This window comes from Diadema antillarum, unplaced genomic scaffold (assembly GCF_040938485.1).
Source record: "Diadema antillarum isolate AM-2024a unplaced genomic scaffold, OU_Dant_1.0 scf00000226, whole genome shotgun sequence".
Taxonomy (NCBI): Eukaryota; Metazoa; Echinodermata; class Echinoidea; order Diadematoida; family Diadematidae; genus Diadema; species Diadema antillarum.
Window position 1 is genome coordinate 825,632 of NW_027271115.1, and position 22,538 is coordinate 848,169.

General features: G+C 40.0%; 1 protein-coding gene across 1 annotated transcript; it reads left to right on the top strand.

Annotated features, from left to right (window-relative positions):
• Nucleotides 1–1,898: 1,898 nt before the first annotated feature.
• Nucleotides 1,899–20,835, top strand: LOC139724735 (uncharacterized). The gene is made up of 12 exons (XM_071635857.1): nt 1,899–1,981; nt 5,133–5,252; nt 6,205–6,497; nt 6,879–7,074; nt 12,431–12,597; nt 13,023–13,124; nt 14,048–14,125; nt 15,909–16,002; nt 16,587–16,688; nt 18,975–19,161; nt 19,770–19,947; nt 20,692–20,835. The coding sequence occupies exons 2-12, from the start codon at nt 5,135–5,137 to the stop codon at nt 20,833–20,835; spliced, it is 1,659 nt and encodes a 552-aa protein (XP_071491958.1). The 5' UTR covers nt 1,899–1,981; nt 5,133–5,134.
• The last annotated feature ends 1,703 nt before the right edge of the window (nt 20,836–22,538 follow it).

Below are 22,538 nucleotides of genomic sequence, written 5' to 3' on the forward strand. Positions count from 1 at the left end.
TAGAGGATTCATTCAAAGGTCTATAATGCAGCCTCTTTTTGCCCGTTTTATAATGTAGTTCTTTTTCACAAACACATGGGACATAGATAAAATCAGAGAGGTAAAAACCACCTCCTTGATAAAATCTTGAAGTTTTTCCTCAATTATTGAATGGGCAAAGCACTTCTTCCACGCGCCTGAATCATGACCCGACTCTGACCCATGATATGGGACCTAATTTTTAAAGATGTTACATGAGATTATTATGACTTGCATGCGATATTCATAATTGCCAGAGAAACAGCACACAAGCTGTGCAATGTACATTTTAGCTGCTGCCGTATAATAATCTAAACTTTTGCATCCCTTGCAAAGCTCTTGATGAAAATTAGCCAACTGACCCTATACATAACTATGATTACGTACACTGGTTTGACTCACCCGAACTAACTTTAATAAGAAAATCCTCTGCTTGCTCAGTTTCTTGATCCGATATCTCACGCGCCGGGGTATATACGCGCGCTTCTGGTACACTGTAACCTAACAAGTTCTGTGTTTGATTTTTTTTTTAAAGTCATTTTAAGTTCAAGAACAGTTAAGATTCATTTTAAATTATTTATCGGACAGCAAATTAAAACTTTAGGGAATTTCAAAGCTTCATTACTTTTTTCAAAGCGTCGTGATATCAGCCACAATAAACCAGCGAACAAGACAAAGGTTAGTGATGCCCTTACCACGGACTTCCCCAGTGGTTTGCACGTTCAAGATATCAAAGAGTCATTGTCTCTGACTTAGCACTATTGTACAAGCCATTAAAATATTTATCTCGCACGATTCAACTTATGAACATGTAAAACAAAATAGGCCAAAACTTCCTTCAAAATCTGTCACATATATTGTCACATTATGTGATTTCTCATTCTGTATTATTATTTTGTTTGATATTGTCATTTTATGTTGATAATATGTGAACATTTAACATTAGGGCCTATGTCACATTCCAATTTTCTTAGCTTTTGACAGGTTTCATACAGAATTGCACTATTTTACGTGTTGTAGTCAACCCTAATCAATACAATCAACTTGATCATGAAGTGTTCGTAGTCCCATATATGATGTTGTAGATTTAAGTCAGTTGAGTTTGAGCCAGGAGTTATCACACACACAAGGGCGGCGCAGCCGTGGGGGCCGTGGGGGCTCGGGCCCCCACACTTTTTGTGCACCATACAAAGGAATACATAAGGTGTCATGACTTTCGGCCCCCACACTTTTTTCAACCCGGAAGTACGTAAGTAGCACTATAAATGGGAAAATGGGAGGGGAGAGAATGAGCTGAGGACCTTTTTTTTTTTTTTTTTGCTTGTCAGCAGAAGAAACCCGGAAGTGGACGGGGAGAGATGAGCTGAGGACCTTTTTTTTTTTTTTTTTTGCTTGTTAGCTCATGAAACTCGGAAGTTGGCCCCCACACTTTTGAAAACAGTGCACCGGCCCTGACACATACCTCTACGTGTATTAAAATTGGTTTGAGACAAAAACCGCTTTATGATTAAACAGAACACCAAAGAGGAGGAGGTGGAGAGAAATCTCTTTGCAGAACACTCACTACCAACAGGCTGGAAGAAAATGACAGTTGTTCCCTACGTTTTCTGCCACCATGAGTCAATCAAAAAAGAAGCAGCAGAACGACAACGAGAAAACAGAACAGTTGTTGCAAAATGTCCTCTTTTTGCATTTTTCGGTGTACATAAACAATGATAAACTTAAACATGACTGTACCAGGAAAGACAATATTCAAATATAACGAAACGACTGGTAAATAAGCCTAGCAACGACTCATCAAGTAGTTTATGTTGTTGTTCTTGTTTGTCTTTATTTTTTTCCCTTCTTTTTCTATAATGGTACTGGTGAACTCGCTTCGATCGGTTGCGAAGAGGCACAAAATTCGAACGGCCGCGAGAGCGCAGGCTTTCTGAAGCAGTAGACAAGTTCAGATGTTTGTTTGGTAAGATTGCCGATTCATGTTCAAGCTCAAATGTTGCTATCCGACACTGGTCTATATCGCCGATATTACGTGATTAAGTCACGTAATTTGTATGAAACATGAATTAACAACGAGCGCTGCAGAGAGATTCCATAGTTGGGCACAGCCACAGTCCCGTGTACTGAGCATTATGTTGTGCCTGTTACTGTTATGCTTATGGTACGGTAAGAAGCAGGTCAGAATTAATTTAATTTACAGTAACGATAAGGCCTAAATAAGCCTAGATCTGCAAGTAGGATTAGAAATCCCAGTTTAGCTTTCTACGAGCTGCTGCAGGGATTACCCATTCAAGGTTCAAGGTGCAAATCTAGACTCTATCCTACTAGTATGGTAGGTGTGCAACCCACCGACCGGGTGCATAACGACCGACCGCGCATTATAATAATGGCATTGCGCGTACAGAAAGAAAATGTACGCATGGGACTACGCGCAACGGTGTTCGATTCTTCACTGGGCTACGCTACCGAGTAAAATGAGGCGAAAACAAATAAGTATTCCCTCTAAATTAACGAAATTTAGCAAAATCGAATAAGATTTATCGTGTAACTACTACTAGGCCGGCAGTGGCCTACCTTTGCTGACTCGTTGTTAATGTTAGATGTAGCACCTGTAGAGTATCCTTCCGTAATAAATTTGACGATTTTGACCGCAAAATTGTCACCGCCGCTTGTACGATCGTGCACACACGTTATTACACAGTATATTACACATGACATCATTATTTTGTCGCCCGCTACGACCGTACGAGTAGAAGCAGAAACGAGAAATGAATGTGAAAAAACAAACCGACTCATCATCTAATTTATTTCAATTATGATGAAAAGTTTCCTAATGAAAATCACTTCAAATTCATCAAACAGTCCTTCAAAAGTAATATCGAAGGATTCAAAATATATTCAAATATTATTGGGGGGAAAAATGACGGCTAGAAATAAACAGCGGCCTGTCGAAAAAACGCATTTAAGTGCCCTTTATACGTATTGTCAGGGTGGTCGGTTGAAATGAGCAGGGCAACTGAGTGCGGAAAAAATGACACCCCACCCGTTCGAAGCCGCCATCTAGAGCGCGTACCTCAGATCAGTTCGGGAAACCCACTCACAAGAGGGGCCCCTCCTTATAAGTAACCCGTCCCCCTTATAAGTAACCCCGTCCCCCTTATAAGTAACCCCCGGGGCACCCCTTATAAGGAGTCTCCACGCTTTTTTGCAATGCAACGCGAAAATGAAAGGACTGCGGCAATTCGCTTGATTATGTCCATAAAGCTTCACAAGTTTCCTAGTTACTCACGAAATTTGAGCAAAATCGGTTCGAGGCATCATATCTAAAATCATGGATTTAAATGCGATGTCAAACGATGCTTCAGTGCAGACGTGGCGACTGAGTATGATGTACTCAGTCGCCACGTCTGCACTGAAGCATTGCCGCGCCGCCGCGCCTGGCGACACTCACGCCAGTAGTCGCTCGCATTTCAGCATTCGCATGGGTCGTTTGACATCGCATTTAAATCCATGATTTTAGATATGATGCCTCGAACCGATTTTGCTCAAATTTCGTGAGTAACTAGGAAACCTGTGAAGCTTTATGGACATAATCAAGCGAATTGCCGCAGTCCTTTCATTTTCGCGTTGCATTGCAAAAAAGCGTGGAGACTCCTTATAAGGGGTGCCCCGGGGGTTACTTATAAGGGGGACGGGGTTACTTATAAGGGGGACGGGTTACTTATAAGGAGGGGGTTGTGAGTGGGTTTCCCGAACTGAGATCGCATTTTCAGTGCGCGCTTGTGAATCCGGAGTATTTTCTCCACACGTGAGTAAAATTTCAGGCAAATTGTGAGATTTTTCACGTTTCTATTGATAGAAAAACGTTAGGTGGCCGGTATTATGAACACCCAACCATACTACACACTTCTGCGTTCTACTTGTAGTTGTATGATATGAAACTATGATGATGGGCCCATGGGGGGGGGGGGGGGGTTGTGTTTCCGGACACTTCAGTTCGCGCATGAAAACTTACCTATTTTACATAGAATATGCACCCTTAACCTCACTCAAAGACTTGATATAGACTCCTCATATACTAGACAACATACTCTGAAAACGGTGTGAGAATTAACCTGCTAAATCGTTGGATTTCCCCTTCAAAGTGACTCCATGTATGCGTCCGGTCCCACAACGCTTGGTCATACTAATAGTAATACACAGCCCTGTCGCTGTACACAGACGGCGTCTGGTCGGGCTATACTTGTACTAGACTCCTAACGTGTTAGAGTCTAACGTTTATAGTCAATCCGCTAGTAGAAGTTTTCTATGATCTAGAGTAGTAGACCCAGATCAGTAGATCTAACGTTAGGAGGGAGTAATTATAACTGCGACCAGCCCGAACGCTTTAAATTATAGATCCAAGTATAACTGTGTACCAAAGGAGCACCCCGGGGTTAAGGATGGAGTAGTTAGACAATGGTAGAGGCCGAGGTCTACTGTACAATGCAATATTGAGCATTTACATGATCTCTCTCTTCCCTAAATCATTTCAAATGGAGCTAGACTAGATCGAACTTCCTAAGGTTAGAGAGATTGTGTCAACACTATGGATGATGTCCTTGTCCTTTGCAAAAACAAGTTCGAACATGCATGGGTCATGACCTTTTCTACACCTGGTCAAGTGGTAGACCCATTTAATGGTTTGAGCATATAATGATAGAGGTAGGGTTCTTCTACAAAACATGTGATTTACTAAATCACATCAATCAAAGGAAATATGGCATCCTCCTGTATTGTTTCGTCCAGTCATTTCATTTATTCTAGTTGGTTACTGCAACATATCAGTTCTGTAATCCTAGTCACAAGTAAATTACTTTTATCTTGTAAATTTCTGCTATTCTCATGGGGTTTGGTTTAGATCATGGATAGATGGGCCTGGATCGATGCAGCCTGGGAGAATACACCATAGAAGATTTATCAGATTAATCTGGACCCAAACAGAGTCATCAACTATTTGTCCAAGTTATCCATTTGTCCAAGACACAGTGAGGTTCTCCCATGATTGTTATCACATATGTACTTGTGTTCTTAGAAACTTTCCTTTGGTTCCAACAAATTGCTTTTGCTTGCAGGAATGAACAGCATGTCAGAGACCAGCAGAGCTCCTGTTGTCAGGGACTTGTCCTCTTTGTATGGAGATCCTTCACCTTTCCCCACCAAGCATGGAACCCCGGCTGATAGGAGATGGACAGGTATAACCAGTGTTTTATTCTCAGTGGAGCACTGGCACAAAGTTTTGTTAGTGGTAGATTACCCTGAAGCTTTCACTAAAATCACAGGAGAACTCACCAGGAAACTTGTAACTTATGGAAATAAAACAAAAAACAGCTGTGGTTGATCATGGATTTGCCTTAACCAAGGTACTTTAATTCCTGGAACTTATATACATGATTAGCACCCAGTATCACTGGAACAGGACGTAACTCATAGAAAACATATAGATACATGCTATATGTTCATTCAAGGATGTAGTGCTAGCTGCTTTGCATAGCCATTTTGGATATGCTTGATTAAAATTTCCATAGAATTTAGTTACTATACCACATAATAATCATATCCTTGATCAAATAAGGAAATGTTGAGGTACAATCTTGGTGTCCAATCCCAATAATAAAACTGCAGAGTGCCCATCATCATTTGAGGGAAACTTTTCTGGCATTACTATAGCAGTGCAAGTGTAATACATCTCTTTACATGCTGACAACACTGCCATTATGTTCTTTAACTATCACAGAATTGTATATTCAGTGAATCCTTATATGGCACAATCTATTTGAAATCAAGCGATACTGTTGTAATTAACTGAAATGATGCTTCGAAGGATACTTTTTGAAGACATTTTTTATTTTCTTTTTTAAATGGCTGTATCCAAAATGATCATTTCATTCTCAAGACTACCAACAGCAGTGTGGATCTTTGTGACAGGCATACCTTTTGTAATTTCATATAGAATCAGATGTTCATTGATAGAAATGATAGACATTTTGGTCTTTATTAGATAATATTTCTCTGACCCCTACCAGCATGCCTGTAGTCTTCAAATATTTTCAAAGTAAAAGTAAGCTTTGCTACATGTTGCATTTTTATTTTGTTCTTTACAACAATCAATGATTGGACTGCACTTTGTAACCTGTGTGTGACCAGAGAACTTTTCGTCAGAGCCCTTCCACAGCACACCAAAGTCTTCTGATGGGATGCCTTCCTCTATCTCCTACCCTACACTGCTCTCTTGCCACGCTGGGCCTTCTCCACCTGGTTTCAGGCAGTCTGGCACCCCTTCTAAAAAGTCTCCCTTGGCTGCAGGGGCTGACATGAGTAAGGTGGGGTTGATGGGAAAGAGGAGCAGTAGTGTAACAGAGCTAGCACCAGCCTCTTCCAGTCCCCACAGACTGCACTCCTCCCCTGCATCCCTGCTGCAGGGCTCTCCATCGCCAAAGGTATGATTGATGTTATTGATCAAGCCTACTTCATTGTGCTGTGAAATAGCGCTTGCCTAGAATTTCATCACATATATTATACAATTCTGTTTAGAGAAGTCACAAGAAATTGTAGCATAGCAGAACAAATCAAATCAGAAATATGCAATGTTCACTTTTAATAGAAGCTGGCCTCCAAGTAGACCAGAATAGTTTCAGTTCTCATTCCGGGGAGAAAAATAGGAGTATGTTTTCAGAGTCACAAGACTCTTTCATCTCATTTAAAAGTTTTCGCTTCTAGAACTTGGGGATTATAGAATATAACCCAGTTTTAATGATTATGAGCTGCACGCATCATACTTATGAGGCTGGCCTACCACCTACTCTGTTTTGTTTTTGCAGAAGAGCTATGCCTCTGACCTTGAAAACACCACAATCCAGAAGCAGCGGCGTGAGCTCCAGCTTCTGATCCATGAGCTCCAGGACAGAGATCGGGAGCTGAATGAGATGGTAGCTTCCCACCAGCGCCAGCTTCTAGCCTGGGAGCAGGACCGACAGAAACTCCTGGCACTGGAGACTAAGTGTGCCCGCTATGAAGGTAACTTATTTATATAATATTGGATGCACTTGAGTGGTATATCAGATATATTGCATTCATCAACATGAATATTGCACTCGTCTTCGGCTCGTGCAATATTCATGTTGATGAATGCAATATATCTGATATACCACAAAAGAAATCCAATATTATTATTATTATACATACAAACCACTTTCTACGACAACACCACATTCAATTTCAAAAAAAAAAAAAAAAAATGAAAAAGGGTTTCACTCACCATTATCCAATAGACGTCCAAATGATCTATTATCCAATGAAGTACACGTACAGTTGGAGTCCATTCCATGTAAAATAACTCGTAGCAGTAACTTGTAACAGTAACTCAGTAACAGTCACGGTTCACTTCCAACAGTAATTGGTGTAAAAGTTTCAAACACATCTCTCAACTTATTTACAGTATTTACAGGTTTGGTGTTATTTTTTATAATAGTTTATCGTAACATGGCAGTTATTCAACATGAATGGGCTTTGTTGCAACTGCATCGTACGACTGGTATGGGTTGTAGATCTTGTGCTAGATGCCTGAGTCACCGAGCCACGAGGAACAACATTATTGTCTACTGGTGTTAAGATATCAGTCTGCTCTGTTTCCTCATGAATCATGAGTTCTTGGGAGCCTGATAATGATGCGAAATCTAAGTCGAAGTTGATAGCCTCTAACAAATCTGTGTCAGAGACAGGATTTACATTCTCAACATCAATATTTGGTGCTCTGCTAACTGTTGATGGTGCAATTGACACACTTGCTGGATCAATCCGTGGAACTTTGCCGACATCGCCTTTACCAAGGGCATTTGATAAGGCATCGGAAATGTTCTGCTTTCTGTTGTCGCTAACAGTTCCAGTGTATGACGCAATAGAACCTTCGTTGGCGTGACCAGACACTTGGCAAATTTCTTGCGATGAAAATCCTCTGGAATCTAAGATGGTGATACATATGGCACGCAAACAGTGATTGGTGTACGGTTTTGACAAGCCTGCCTGTTCAGATAAGGTTCTCATCATATTTCCGAGAGTATGTACCCCACATGGGGAATTTTTATACCATGGTCCAGATTCTGGGGCATTCATCTTAGCTGACTGGAAGAAAGCATCACAACTCGGATTGAGTTTTCCAACATATTTCTTGAATGATTCTACCGGACATTGCTCATCGCCAGTGGCATACATTCTGCCTGCGTCTTTTCTGGACGCTGTGCTGTCTTCCCGAGTTTTCTTGGTAAGTTCATCTTTTGCTTGTGCAACAAATTCACGTCCGTTAGAATCTCTTTTCACAGTGAAGTGATTCTTTTTTAGTTCTCGGAGATTTTCCCTGCCTCTATGACATATGTATACCATCAATTCGAACCACACTTTCCGCTGGAGCCCATGTGGGCTATTTAGGTTGAAAACTCCGAATTTATAGAGTTTGTCTATGTCGTTTACGTCTATTGAGGGATGATGCTCCACATCGCCCTTCCCTGCCTTTTTCAACTGGACTGTTGCTGCCCTGAACGACTGGTTTGCATCAGAAAATTCACTGTCTTTGATTATGTCTATTTGACCATCATAACAATCCTTCAAATGACGATTTAGTCCGGCACGGATGGAAACTAAAGACGATCATTTGTAATACTCACCATCGGTTTTTCTCACCTTGACGTAAAATTTGGCAAGTATTTCCGAAAGTCCGTTCTTATCGAGCTGCTCGAAGTTGAATGGTAATTCCTTCTCTGTCAAATATGCTCTAAAAACATCTAGAGCACTTTTTGTTGCCTTTCGTGTGTTCAACGCATCCTTTTCTTTCAGAATATTTTTGAATTCGTCAGAGTCTTAGAGTCGCGAACCGTTTTGTGGAGGCAACCATTGTTGTTTACAAATTCTAACCTTTCAACTTGTATACGGACGTCGATATCTACGCACAGCAAAGCACAGTACAGAGCATATCAGCGAGCAAATGCCGCGGACAGCACAGACGATTTACGTGTACTCCTATGGCATTTCTCAACCTCTTCGCGTATTTCTCAACCTCATCGCGCAATGCCACTACACTTTGCTTTCTTTGCAAGCGATACAGCGCATGCGTATAAAGAAACATTTGAGTGCGTTATTGACAGCAGAGTACAATATTGGAAACAATATTGTACTCTTTTTCTCCATTGATACAGATAATGTAAAATGCATAGGACAGGTATTATGCTAACAATATTGCATGTCATCAAGCAAACCCCTTGCAGGAATATTGATACATGGTTTTATTGTATCGAAAAAGTGGCTTGTATGTATAATAATATACAATATAATTCACATTACAGAAGGCATTAGTGAGAATTATCCACCTGATACTAGTAACTATGGAACAGTCTGAAACATATGAGGTGAAGCCAGGTATGTTTCTGACAGTTTCAAAGTTCTACTGGGGTGGATAATTTTATACTAATGCCTGACTAAGTAATATGCATTATTTGTTTTATAAAATGATGACATGGATCCTTGTCACTTGATAATGTAACTTAATTACACCCATGCATTCATGCATATCAGGGCAATTATTCCTCCCCCCCCCCCCCCCCCCCCCCCTCTCGGCTAAATACTGGTTAGTGATAAGGTTAGAGTGAAGATTAAGTTTAGAGTTAGGTTTAGGGTTAGAGTTTGGGTTAGGGATAGGATTAGGTTCAGGATTAGGATTAGGGTCAAGGACAGGGGAACGGTCAGGGGTAATTGCCCTATACCCATTGAGCTATATAGAAATGGGCCTAATATGAGAAATTAAGTACTTAATAGCACTAACCTTTTTTAATGAAACCTGAATGTCAAGCCTTGTGAATGTCAACTTGAAAATATGTCAAATTGTAAGGATCTTTAAAACCTCTAATTCTAGGGTCAGGGGAAGGGTCAGGGATAATTGCCCTATACCCATTGAGCTATATAGAAATGGGCCTAACATGAGAAATTAAGTACTTAATAGCACTAACCTTTTTTAATGAAACCTGAATGTCAAGCCTTGTGAATGTCAACTTGAAAATATGTCAAATTGTAAGGATCGTTAAAACCTCTAATTCAAATACAGTACAGAGATCTATGGTCATAGATCTTTATGTCTACTTCTTGTCCAGGATAGTGTAGATGTTCACCATGCAATCACAGATTTGGAAGGCTTTTGTACTAGAAGAATTTCCTGATGTACTTCCTCCTGTGACATGCTGACGTGTAAATTAACATGAACTGAACATCTACAATTTGGGGGCTATCTGGAGTAGGCGCTGAAACTGGAAACTACTTTTGAGAAGCATTTCTTTCCATTGTGACTTGCCTTTTCAGTCGTGGGCTCAAGTAAGTTGAGCTGGAACTTGTTGAACTCAAAGGTTTGCCCAGCCTCGGATTTTCAGCTGGTCCTGCTGGCGCTTGTGCCATAGGACATGGAGCTTCACACCAAGATGGCTATCAAGAGAGGCAGCCTCCTTTCATGACTTGTCTTGCTATAGAGTCTAAGAGTGCTTTCTATGGTGGCCACTCACAGAAAGAATGTCTCTGGACTCAAAACCTGCACTATCCAGTGCTGTAATACAGGTAGTTCATAAGCAGTGATTGTTGTAAAGCTTAGTAGTGCATCCTGTTTTCTGAGAAATTTCCTACATCATGTTTCCTGATGAATTTTTGTTGAGTGGAGCATTGCAATACCAGGACTGCAGGAGCTGTCACTGTTGTCGTTTGTCTTTGTGGGAGATTTCAGTTTTTGCCACAGACAGGACCACTTCTTATTAAGTTTTGAAACATATTTGGTGAATAAATTCAATTGGACACTTTGCACTTTGTGGAATATCGGACATGACACCACTGTTGGAATCTCATCAACATCTTCACCGTTATTTTTGGTCAGTTGATCTTTCTTGACAACAAATTGAAGGCCACCTTCATCATTGTGAACTTCAAAATCATCTGGCTTCATTTCTCTAAGATTTTCACAGCCCCATTGCAGAAGTACATCATCGCATCAATAAAAACCTTATTCTGCAAACTAGCAGGGGTATCAAAATCTAGCAATGGCAAGTTCTGAAATATTTGTATGTCACCAACATTGCAGGGTTATGCTTGAGTTATTCCTTTCCGTCTTTCTTTAACTTGATCAGGACTGCTTTGAACATCTTCAAGCTTTTTGAAAACATTTCGATATTGCAAATGTCAATGTTGTGTTTGTCCAAAAAGTGTCTTTGCCCACCATATCTGATTGCCTGCATGGATTTCTTACTATGCCAGGCTCAAGTAGAATTCCTGCAATACACCGTCCAGCCGAGGCCCGTCTGCTGCAATCTCGGGAAGCTCTAGTTGTTTCCGACAGAGATATGTCTCATAGTTGTTCAGTCCAAACTTGATACTCCTCTTGGTACTGCCAGTTTCAGTTCCATGTGTCATTTCCTGCATTTCATATTCCTTAAGTTATTGGAAGTTGAACGATTATTTTCTTTGGAAAATCCCAGGCCAGCTACAGCAACACTAGCTCCAAGCTGAGTAAGAATGTGACTACGAAGCCACAGGCACACACACAACAATGCAATATGAACTACTGTACGTGATGCATCTGAGAGGAGATGGTCATCATTACCTTGTAAATTAATAGGTAATGAAACAACACGGCCAAAGATATTTTCTGCTGAAAATGAAGTTTCTGCCAATACTACGCATATTATCCATGTTTGGCACTTTGTTGGCCAAATCCTCCTGTATGATGGACTTGTCAAGGCTTTTGTAGATTACAGCAAGCCAACTGTGGTGTTACAAAGTTACATATTTGAGCAATTATATCTGAAGAGTTGTTGTTACTGGTCGTAAGTACTTGTCATTAGTACTGGTCACTAGCAAAAACTTATGTCTGCTGGGCATATTAAGCAAAGTGAAAGACTGGTTACTTGATTGCTCTCAGCCAATCATTTGATTAGGATCAATATCACCATCTTATAGGAGTACACTTGTACAATATATGAATCCACATTTCAGTCAATGCATAGATTATGTGGTGGTGGCTGGCAAGTGTTCCTGGGTACACTCATTGATACATTTCGTTTAGATCAATAAACTTTCTGCCCTTCTTCCACATAATTTCTCTCTTTAGAGCCAGCATAAACATTTGGACATCACCTTCAAAACCATTTCAAAGTTTTCCTGGTAGTTCACTTTGATTAAAAGCTTCATTTTTATCAATTTTTTTTTTTTTTTGATGGTAAACGATTATACTGAATTTTTTGCCTCTTATCTTGCTCAGTATTTTTCTCTGCCAAGTACCTTTTTGTTGTTTATTTGTTTGGGGTTTTTTGCAGCGTAACACAGTGTGGTTTGCTTCAATTTTTGCCTATAGGGGAGTTGAAAAATCGCAGTGAATACATAAAGAGTCTGAAGACAAGGCTAAAGGTGGTGTCTTCTCAGGACCAATCAAAGGCCTGTGCTCTTGAGACCATGCAACAGCAGCTCCGTCAGCTGTCTGATGGGGCCACAGCTGCCAAGCAACAAGCAAAGGAGGCACAGGTACATGTCTTCTCACCAAGTCATTCCTTTCAATTTTTTTTTCTTTTTGCTCACTCTTTTGATATATATAAAGAATGAATATGGCTGATTGATGGCCTTCTGCATTGATGATGACTAATGGAGGAGGGAACATACAGTGCATGGCATTTGAAGAGTTTAAAGTGCTACAGAGGGAGACTATAAAAAAAAAAAAAAACCTCCCCAAATTTGAAATAGCATTTTAATCCTAGAGATTGTAGCTTCCTGTATATTCCTAACAGAATCATCATTTCTTATATGATCCGGGTTTGTCAAAATTCTTTAAGAGCACCCACTTTGAAATTTCTTGGCATGATATAGACTATAAAAAACAATATTCTTTTCTAAAGATGTGATAGGACTACACAATGCATTACTGACCTCTGGTTTGTCTTGTCTTCTCGTAGGAGGATAATGCCCACCTGAAAGCTACCATGCACAATTTGTCAGAGAAACTGAGCCACTTTGAGGCCAGGGAGCAAGAGTTATCAGCAGTTATCAAACTGAAGGTATGTTTGTTAGTTTGTTATCCATTCAGTAACAAATGAGGGAGACATTTGACCCAGGATACTGTGGGAAAAATGTTGTTTTGATGCTGGTAATTGAATTTCAGGTGGGGACAGATCCAATGTATGAAACTTCAAACACTTTTGAAACAATTCTGATGTCGCATCTGTGTTTCTTCCAGGATATGACAAAGATTTTGGATGAAGAAAAACTAGAACCTTTCATCGAACAGTACCTACTTGTAAATTCTGAATTCACAGATTCTTGTAAACCAGCAAATGTAGACAAATGACATCAAAGTTAATGTAGTTACTGAATTGCTTATTCAGCACATTGCTATTAATGCAGACATAAGCATGCCAGTACTGTGCACTGTTTCAAGATTAATTTATCATTTGTTCTAAAATTTCTGTCGCGTTACTGTCATGTAGTTTCTTTCACATTTTTCAAAAACGAAATAGAATATATTGCTGTTTTGAACAATTGCATCCTTTTGTGGGTTTACTGAGAAAAGACTGTGTTAAGGGCTCATTCAGAAAGTCTCCCTTTTTTTCACAAGCGCATGTTTATTATGATTTGCTTTCCATTTAGAAATTTCAAGTGCATTGGCAAACCACCATAGGTCCCTGGCCACTTACATACCATATCTTGCTGGAGTTTTAGTTTTGCTTTTCAAGTCCTCTTCGCAAAATATGTTTGCAAAAAAATAATGTATACGGGATGATTTGAATACTGAAGATACAAGCTATTTTTCTATCTGTTTGTTGATTGATTCGGAAGGTGATGTCTCTCTTTATATAAATCTTTGAGTGAGATTTCAGATATTCCTTCATGTAAATAAAAATCCCAAGTCAGCATGTGCTAGGAATCCAACTGCTGCCTGTGAGTGATGTTGAGATGTTTGCACTGCCTCTCTTCCTTATAGGAAAAGGATCTCCTTGATGCCTCGTCCCACATATCAGACCTCACAGGGAGCCTTAAGAAACTGGACCTTGCCCATAAGGTAAGGAGACTTGACGTGAATACTGTTCATTAACAGTCTAGTTTGGAAACCTACCAGTTATGTCTCTTCTGTGTATTAGCCCTAAGTTTGTCTATAATATTGATTTTTTTAATCCCCTTTTAATGAAATATGCACAACCAAGAGTGTATGACATTTGTTTAAAAGAAAAGAAAACGAAATTACCAGACTTAGCTTTTTTAGCTCACCTGAGCCAAAGGCTCAAGTGAGCTATTGCGATCGCCCTTCGTCCGGCGTCCGTCGTGCGTCGTGCGTCGTGCGTCGTGCGTCGTGCGTCGTCCGTCGTCCGTCGTGCGTCGTGCGTAAACTTTTTACATTTTCATCTTCTTCTTGAAAACCCCAAGACCGATTTTCATCAAACTTGGCAGGTAGCATCCCTAGGGGGTTAGGAACTCAATTTGTTAAAATGGGCACCATGCCCCACCCAGGGGGCCCCCAGGGGGGCCCAAACCCCCCAAAATTAAGGAATCTGTAAAAATCTTCTTCTCTAGAACCAGAAGTGATAGAGCTAAGTTAATACTATGAGTTAGTACATTGATGACTGTAGTTTCAAGTTTGTTCATGGCAGAATCAGGGGTGCCCCCCTTGGGACCCAGGGGAGGGGGGTGGGGAAGGGTTCTAATGGGGCCTAAATTGTACATTTTCATCTTCTTCTTGAGAACCCCATGACCCATTTTCACCAAACTTGGCAGGTAGCATCCCTAGGGGGTTAGGAACTCAATTTGTTAAAATGGGCACCATGCCCCACCCAGGGGGCCCCCAGGGGGTCCCAAACCCCCCAAAATTAAGGAATCTGTAAAAATCTTCTTCTCTAGAACCAGAAGTGATAGAGCTAAGTTAATACTATGAGTTAGTACATTGATGACTGTAGTTTCAAGTTTGTTCATGGCAGAATCAGGGGTGCCCCCCTTGGGACCCAGGGGAGGGGGGTGGGGAAGGGTTCTAATGGGGCCTAAATTGTACATTTTTATCGTCTTCTTGAGAACCCCATGACCCATTTTCACCAGACTTGGCAGGTAGCATCCCTAGGGGGTTAGGATCTCAATTTGTTAAAATGGGCACCATGCCCCACCCAGGGGGCCCCCAGGGGTCCCAAACCCCCCAAATGAAGGAATCTTTATAAATCTTCTCTAGAATCAGAAGTTATAGAGCTGAGATAATACTATGAGTGAGTACATTAATGACTGTAGTTTCAAGTTTGTTCATAGGAGATCCAGGGGTGCCCCTCTTGGGTGGGGGGTGGGGGGGGGGGGTGGTTGGAAGGGTCCAAATGGGGGCCTGAATTGTACATTTTCATCTTCTTCCTGAAAACCTCATGATGGATTTTTGTCAAACTTGGCAGGTAGCATCCCTAGGGGGTCAGGATCTGAATTTATCAAAATGGGCACCATGCCCCACCCAGAGGGCCCCAGGGGGCCCCAATCCCCCCAAATTAAGGAATCTTAAAAAAAATTGGGCCTTTATTGTACATTTTCATCTTCTACTTGAGAATGCCTGGTCAAATTTTGGTAGAGCTGTGAATAATTTAGGTTAGTGACTGCGTGAAAGGTGAACTTGCGATACTCAGGTGAGCGCTAGACCCGCGGGTCTCTTGTTCTTCTTTTTTTTTTGAAAGGTGAAACAAAACTTTAAAGTCTGATGCATTATATTAGTCCTATGCCTACGTGTAAATCTCAAAAGATGAATATTGGAGGAATGTCTTGGAATAGAGAGTCATGTTCATCCCATGTTTTTGTTTGTTTTACTTTTATTGTGTTCAAATCAGGAAGCCAGACAGCACGGAGAGAGTGAAAAGAAGCAAGTGACCACACTGAAGAGACAACTCAATGAGAGCCAGTCTGAGATGGAAAGACTGAAATGTGAGATTCCCCTTGTTTCAAGTCGGCAGATTAATGGGGTCCTTATGATGAGTGTGATGATGACTGAGGAGAAGGAGATAATAATAATATCAAGATGGCACTGATGCTGTTGTCTGTCACTTAGAGTCACTGATTACGTAGGTGGTGTAATAGCTGAATCTAATCGTTTGGTTCTCTGCTGACTTACCTTGGAATTAATTGCTGTAAAACATATATTCACGGCATGAAATTTCCGCGAATTGGAGCTGATGGCCTTTTTCGCGGCTTGAAATCTTCGCAAAGCGCCGCTGGCATTCAATGCATATAGTGTAGACAAGAACTTTTGTGTGCATTTTAATTTCGTGAATCTTGGCTCTCGCGAAATTCGCGAAATCAAAATGCAAGTGAACATTCCTCGTTTTACAGTAAGTTGTCAATACACCTTTCACTGTGTTCTCTTATTTTGTAATATTTCTGTCAAACAAAACTTAACTTGTATCACCCAGCTAAACATTGGTAGTTCTGTCATTGTGGCAATACAAGGATAGAATGGCAATTGTGCCACCCTGGTCATCTGTTGTTTGTGTCTGGTATCATATACCCAGCTGATTTATCAGATCGTGTCAACAACAGCACACAGCAGAGGATAGAGGTTGGTAAACTAAAGGAGGAGCTGAAGGCACTGCAGTCAGAGCTGGAGCTGGCAGGTGAGACAGCCTATAGATACTTATACTGCATACACCATATATTTCATGGAGTTTTTATTTTCTCGAATTTTGTGAGTTGTGTGCTATTCATGGATTTTAAAATGCGTGGTAATATTACCTATGATATCAACATGAATGTGACATGCATGCATACATTTTTCCATGCACTGCTGTACTCCACAATTGCTAATTTAATCGCTCGATTCTTGAAAAATTAAACTCGGTAAATATGTGGCATATACAGTATGAATGAAGGTACAACTCAAAGCTTCTTTACACACTTCTGAAACTCAATCTGTTGTTAGCACCCTCAATGTATGAATGAAGTAACCTCATGATCTTATGTAGGTGATGATTGGTCAGGGGAGGGAACATACAGAATGTTGCACCTTGAGGAATTGAGATAGCATCACGGAACATGATTAATTTGCCAATCATATTTACAGCTGTAATCTTCCTCTCTTTCAAGGTCCTGTCTCTGAAAATAAAGTTTGTGTTACTTGCAGTTCCAAAAATCAGGCATACCTTGGCCATCATCATGTTGCCCACATCCCCCCCCCCAAAAAAAAACAATACAAAACAAAAACAAAAACACTGCTTCTAATTATAATTTTGAAGGTAGATTTGACAACACATTTCCCCTTCCTGTACACACATAGACCATTTGAAGGAAAAGCATTGAATATATAAGTACATTGCACATAATAGCATTGCAGCTTGGTAGGTTGAGTGGTGCATGGTTCACTATTTATTTATTGTTTATTTATTTTTTAGGGGGGGGGGGGTAGGGAGGCAGTCTGAGGATGGTAATAAGAGATTGGGCATCAGAAGTGCATAAAGAAGCTTTCAATTGTGCCTTTGTTGCTAGCATTTCTACCGAGGTGTAGGGTGCAATATCATGTCCAGTTTTATTTATGCGTGTTTGCTTTTGAAGCAAGCAAAGCAAAACCATTTAAAAAACAAACAACAAACATGCTTGTGCTCCCCCTTCCCATGTCTCCAAGTCACATATGAACTCTAAACAGCACCTTCATATTAGAAAGAGAGTCTGCTGGATATTCACACTTGAGTATGGCCACTGGTGCCATGGAGTTCCCATATTGAGTATTGCAGTGAAAATGTGCTGCTGGTGTCACTGGTATAGGACAGTTAGTTCGTCAGCTTTTGAATGATAAAACTGGAAACTTCTTTGAAGTGGAGGGGGAATCAATACTATAGATTTCCACTTAATTCATTCGGACCCCGAAAGAAAACCCAACTGTTATTCTCAGTACAAAGAGGGAGCATATTCTCTAGTGACATAGAGTTAGTTCATTTCTTTTTAAAAACTCTGAGGTGTATTAGCATAAGATTTCATACAAGATGTTAGGGGACATTATTCTTCATCTATGCAAAATTTTGTGATGTTTGCAAGAGCAATATATGGCCTTTTAATCCCCTCATTATTCACCAATGAGAAAGTGATGAAGAATTGGTTAAATCATGACTCTTCTAGAGTCAGTTAGAGATGGAAAGTTTACTGTGATCTCTTTTCAATAAGCATATGGCATACATGTTCAGTTGATGATTTGCATAATGGTGGCTGAATCAACACTTGTATATGGGAGCATGCAGATATGATAAAGTTTTGTATTTTGCAGCAAAGTCACTTGAGTTATTGTATGTGTTTGTGCTTATTAAAGGACAAGTCCACCTTCATATACATAAGGATTGAGAGACTGCAGCAATATTAGTAGAACACATCAGTGAAAGTTTGAGGAAAATTGGACAATCTGTTCAAAAGTTACGAATATTTTAAGTATCTGCGCAGTCACTGCTGGAAGAGAAGACTACTACAGTGTATGATGTCACATGCGTACAACTATATAAGGAAAATAAAAAGAGAATTTCACAAAACTTTACTTTTTGAATAAAGCGCACATTTCTTCGACATAATACTTACGTATGTTAAGGGTAATATTATTCCCCCTGCCTTCTGAAAGAGAGAAGTCGAGTGTTCTTTTGTTATGCGAGAAAAATTGAAATATGTTGAATTTTCTTTATTCTTTCTTTATATCGTTGTACTCATGTGACATCACAAGCTATAGTAGTCTTTTCATCCAGCCGTGACTGAGCAGAAACTTCAAAAATTCATAACTTTTTAATGGATTGTCCGATTTTGCTAAAACATCACTGATGTGTTCTACTAATATTGCTGCATTCACTCAACCCACATGTCTATGAAGGTGAACTTGTCCTTTAAAGATGATTCTGATCTTCCCCCTCCCCTGCCTCCAATGAACACAGGTGAGAGAGAGAAGCGTAAGGACCAGCTCTTAGACCTCCAGCGCTCCAAACAGGAGCGCACCGATGCCGAGCTCACCTCCCTCAGGCAGGCCTATGAGCGCCAACAGAGGGAGCTCTCCCTACTCCAGCTGAGTGCCGAGAGCCAGAGAGAACGAAGCAAGACCAGCGAGTCACTCAAAGTTTCTGTGTAAGTTGAACTACAGTAGCTGAGCACTATAACATACTTGACACTGTAGTCTGATTTGTAAGTATTATCACAAAATTTGATGGATTACATTTAAATGTCAATATCATGCTGTAGATTATCCTATATGTATTTTTTTCTCAAATCCTTGTCAGTGATTGACAGAGTAACTGGTTACTGGTCAGGTCATGTGACCGTAATGTCAGTTTCATTCTTACCCTTTTGTCTGTATGCTGAGTGTACTTCTGCAAATTTCTTAGTGGAATAGTGATTTTGTTTTGTGTGAGGTGTGTTAGTGACACTCTAGTAATATGTGTCCGCCCATGCAAAGTGAGTAATTTTCTTCAAACAACATCAATGAGATGTTGTATAATACGTTAATGTGATTGTAGAATAGTGGGAATTGTTTGCAAGTGATGAACTAATCACACATAACCAAAGACACAAGGGTGGAATATGAATAAGGTGCCATGTTTGCCTCAAGTAGCAAATCTTTAAATACGTAAAATATTAACTTAAAAAGTATCAATAAGTATCAATTTGGTTCTGATATTCATTCAACATTTTTTTTTTGTATCATCTGTCCACATCATGAAACATCACACAAACAGAGAGAATAGTTCCTTCTTTGACTCCAAGCCCACCACACCAGTGAAAGGTCACCTGTCATCTTCCATCAGTCCTGTCAATGGAGGGAGCCCTCTAGTGAGCAGTGCTGGAGAAGGAGTCATGGCCAACCATAGCAGTGTAGATACCGAGGAACTGCTGGACGCTAACCACACAGAACAGGTGAGTGCTGGGTTTAGGCCAAGTACATGGCTTCATATATAGCAAAGGCCACTGTTACCCCTCTCCCTGCCAGAATGTCAGCTCTATATAGACTTTTTATGGGACCTTCCTGTTTCGCAAAGATAAATGGGTTAACTTGGGTGATGGAGATTATGACGCCAAATAGGAAGTTACAATGAATGAAGCCAGTATGAAAGCATAGGAGAAAACTAGTGAGAATTGGAGTGAAGTCAGACATACATTAATCTCATGACAATTTGGATGAAATCTCTTTGATTTTGTGACATATTCAAGATGATGCCTTATTCACAATGTAATATCACTTTCATAGCATATTTCATGAGAGTCTTACACAAAATGTTACTCATATTACTGTTTCTCGAAATATGGAGCAGAAAATACATAATATCATTCTAATATCCAGTCATATGAAGGAGAACCCCACCACCCTCCAAAAAAAAAAAAGACAGAACAAACAAAACAAGAGAAAGAGGAGCATTGTGTGGAAAAAAAGTCCAAGATGCCAAGTGTCTAAAACAAACTAGCAAACTAATTTCCTTCAAAGGTAGGGCCAAGTGAGTGGACATGTAAAAACTACCTATCTTTACTTAACAATTATTCAAAGAACTGGCCTTTACCTTTTGTAATAAGTGATAGAAAAGGGATGGATGTATTATATAAGAAGCAATCTTTTCATTCTACTCAAATGTCATTATGTTCTTCTGTCAATTTTCACAATACTAGCTGGGACTGTCCCCTACCAGCAAGCTACATAGGCTGTTGACAGAGTCCAGACAGATGGTTGAAAACTTGGAGCAATCAACTCTACCTCCCTATGTGGTCAACGCTACAAATCCTCGAAGTGACCAGGTGATGTGGCCTCGATGACAGGGAAGTGGGAGGGGCAGTGGGTGGGAGGGGCAGTGGGAGGGCCAATGGGTGGGACAGTGGGAGGGGCGGTGGGAGGGCAGTGAGTGGGAGCTAATTTGAGTGACATGTTTATTACCCATTACAGATGGGATATATGTGCATGATTGCACCCATGTGTCTAATGTTTTCCTGCATTAGAAGTGTTTATAACTCTATTATGGTGTTTTTGAATGGTTGATGCCACCACTTTACTGCAAGCCTATATGACTATAGTCACTGAGCATCAACATCACTGGTGAAAAAAAACATTTGATCAATGCACTACTGAAGCAACCAAATTTGTAAACATATTGTCATTTCTGTATCCCTCAGCCCTGGGACATCTTTATGTATGTGGCTGGTGAATCTGATTTATTTCTTTGTATATTTTGGACTTTATGAGTCCTGTTCATACTTTTCACTTTGGTGTTTTTATGCTCCAGAGTTCTGGAGAGATTTAAAATGCTTCATAGTGAACATGATCCGAGCAATATTTAGATACTCTACAGTGTCCAGTCTTTGTATTGATATTTTATTGTACAAGCCAAGTCTTTTAACGTTACTGTATTTGCAGTTGCTAAATTCTGAAGAACACTCACTACAGTGTCCAATTCAATGTAGGCTCATGTTTATATTGGAGGCTTAACTTATATTTATAGATTTACATTTGATGAATAATTAGTAGATAAAAGAGCTCTTTGTAAATTCTATAGAATATAGCAGGTGTATTCACGGTCCCTCCCAACTTTTCAGATTTGTTTTATTTTCTTTTTTTCACAAGTGATACTGGGAGAGGGAGAAAGAGAGATGTGGTAAATGTTCTTCAATCCTCCTTAATTATGAATGGAATGCACATGTCAATGAGTTTCTGCACAGGAAAGAGATAGTCGAGTACTGCTGATGAAATTATGGTCTTAGCCAAATAGTTGATACCCTTGTAACATGCCGTGGTGTCAGTCTGTTACAATCATCCACTGACTTTCCTGCCAGGATGATTTCAGCATGCCTTGCTGGTGAGTATTGAAAAATGTGTGCATATTTATCATTTGTAGGAGAAAGCAAAATGTGTGTCCCCGCCAAAGTCAGCCAGCTATGCGTAGGAAGTGGACCAACAGTAAATTATCTACTGTAGCTATCAAGGGAAAACAGTGTGTGACTTGGAGAAGACTTTGTGTAGCAAACTGCTGAGGCTCATTGAGTCAGACCGATGTAAAGCAGGTGGTATGCTTGATGCATGATCAGCATTCCTGGGTTCTGTGCAGCATGTTTCTGCTGAATTTAGTGTTTTTCCTATTGTTTTGAGAAGTTGAATATTGTGTTTCTTTTCTGAATTTTTAAAATATGTTTTCATCAGCATGTTTGATACGCAGGACAAAAATGATCCACCTTGATGAACTGTTGATAAGTGAGATAGCTTAATAATACCATGCTATGTCTAAAGGTGCATTTGAGATGACACTTCATCACTTCCTTGCCATTAATTTGAATGAAATAATTAGATGCTTTTACAAAAAGGTGTCATGTGAATTTAATTTATTAGACCATTATCGACTTACATATGTATTTGTAAAAGTATGTGATTATAATTATTACACGATTTGTGATACAGTTGTTGATTGAGAATGAGCCATTGATATTTCATTGTGTTCTTGCATTTTTAGATTTTTTATGTACATTTATCA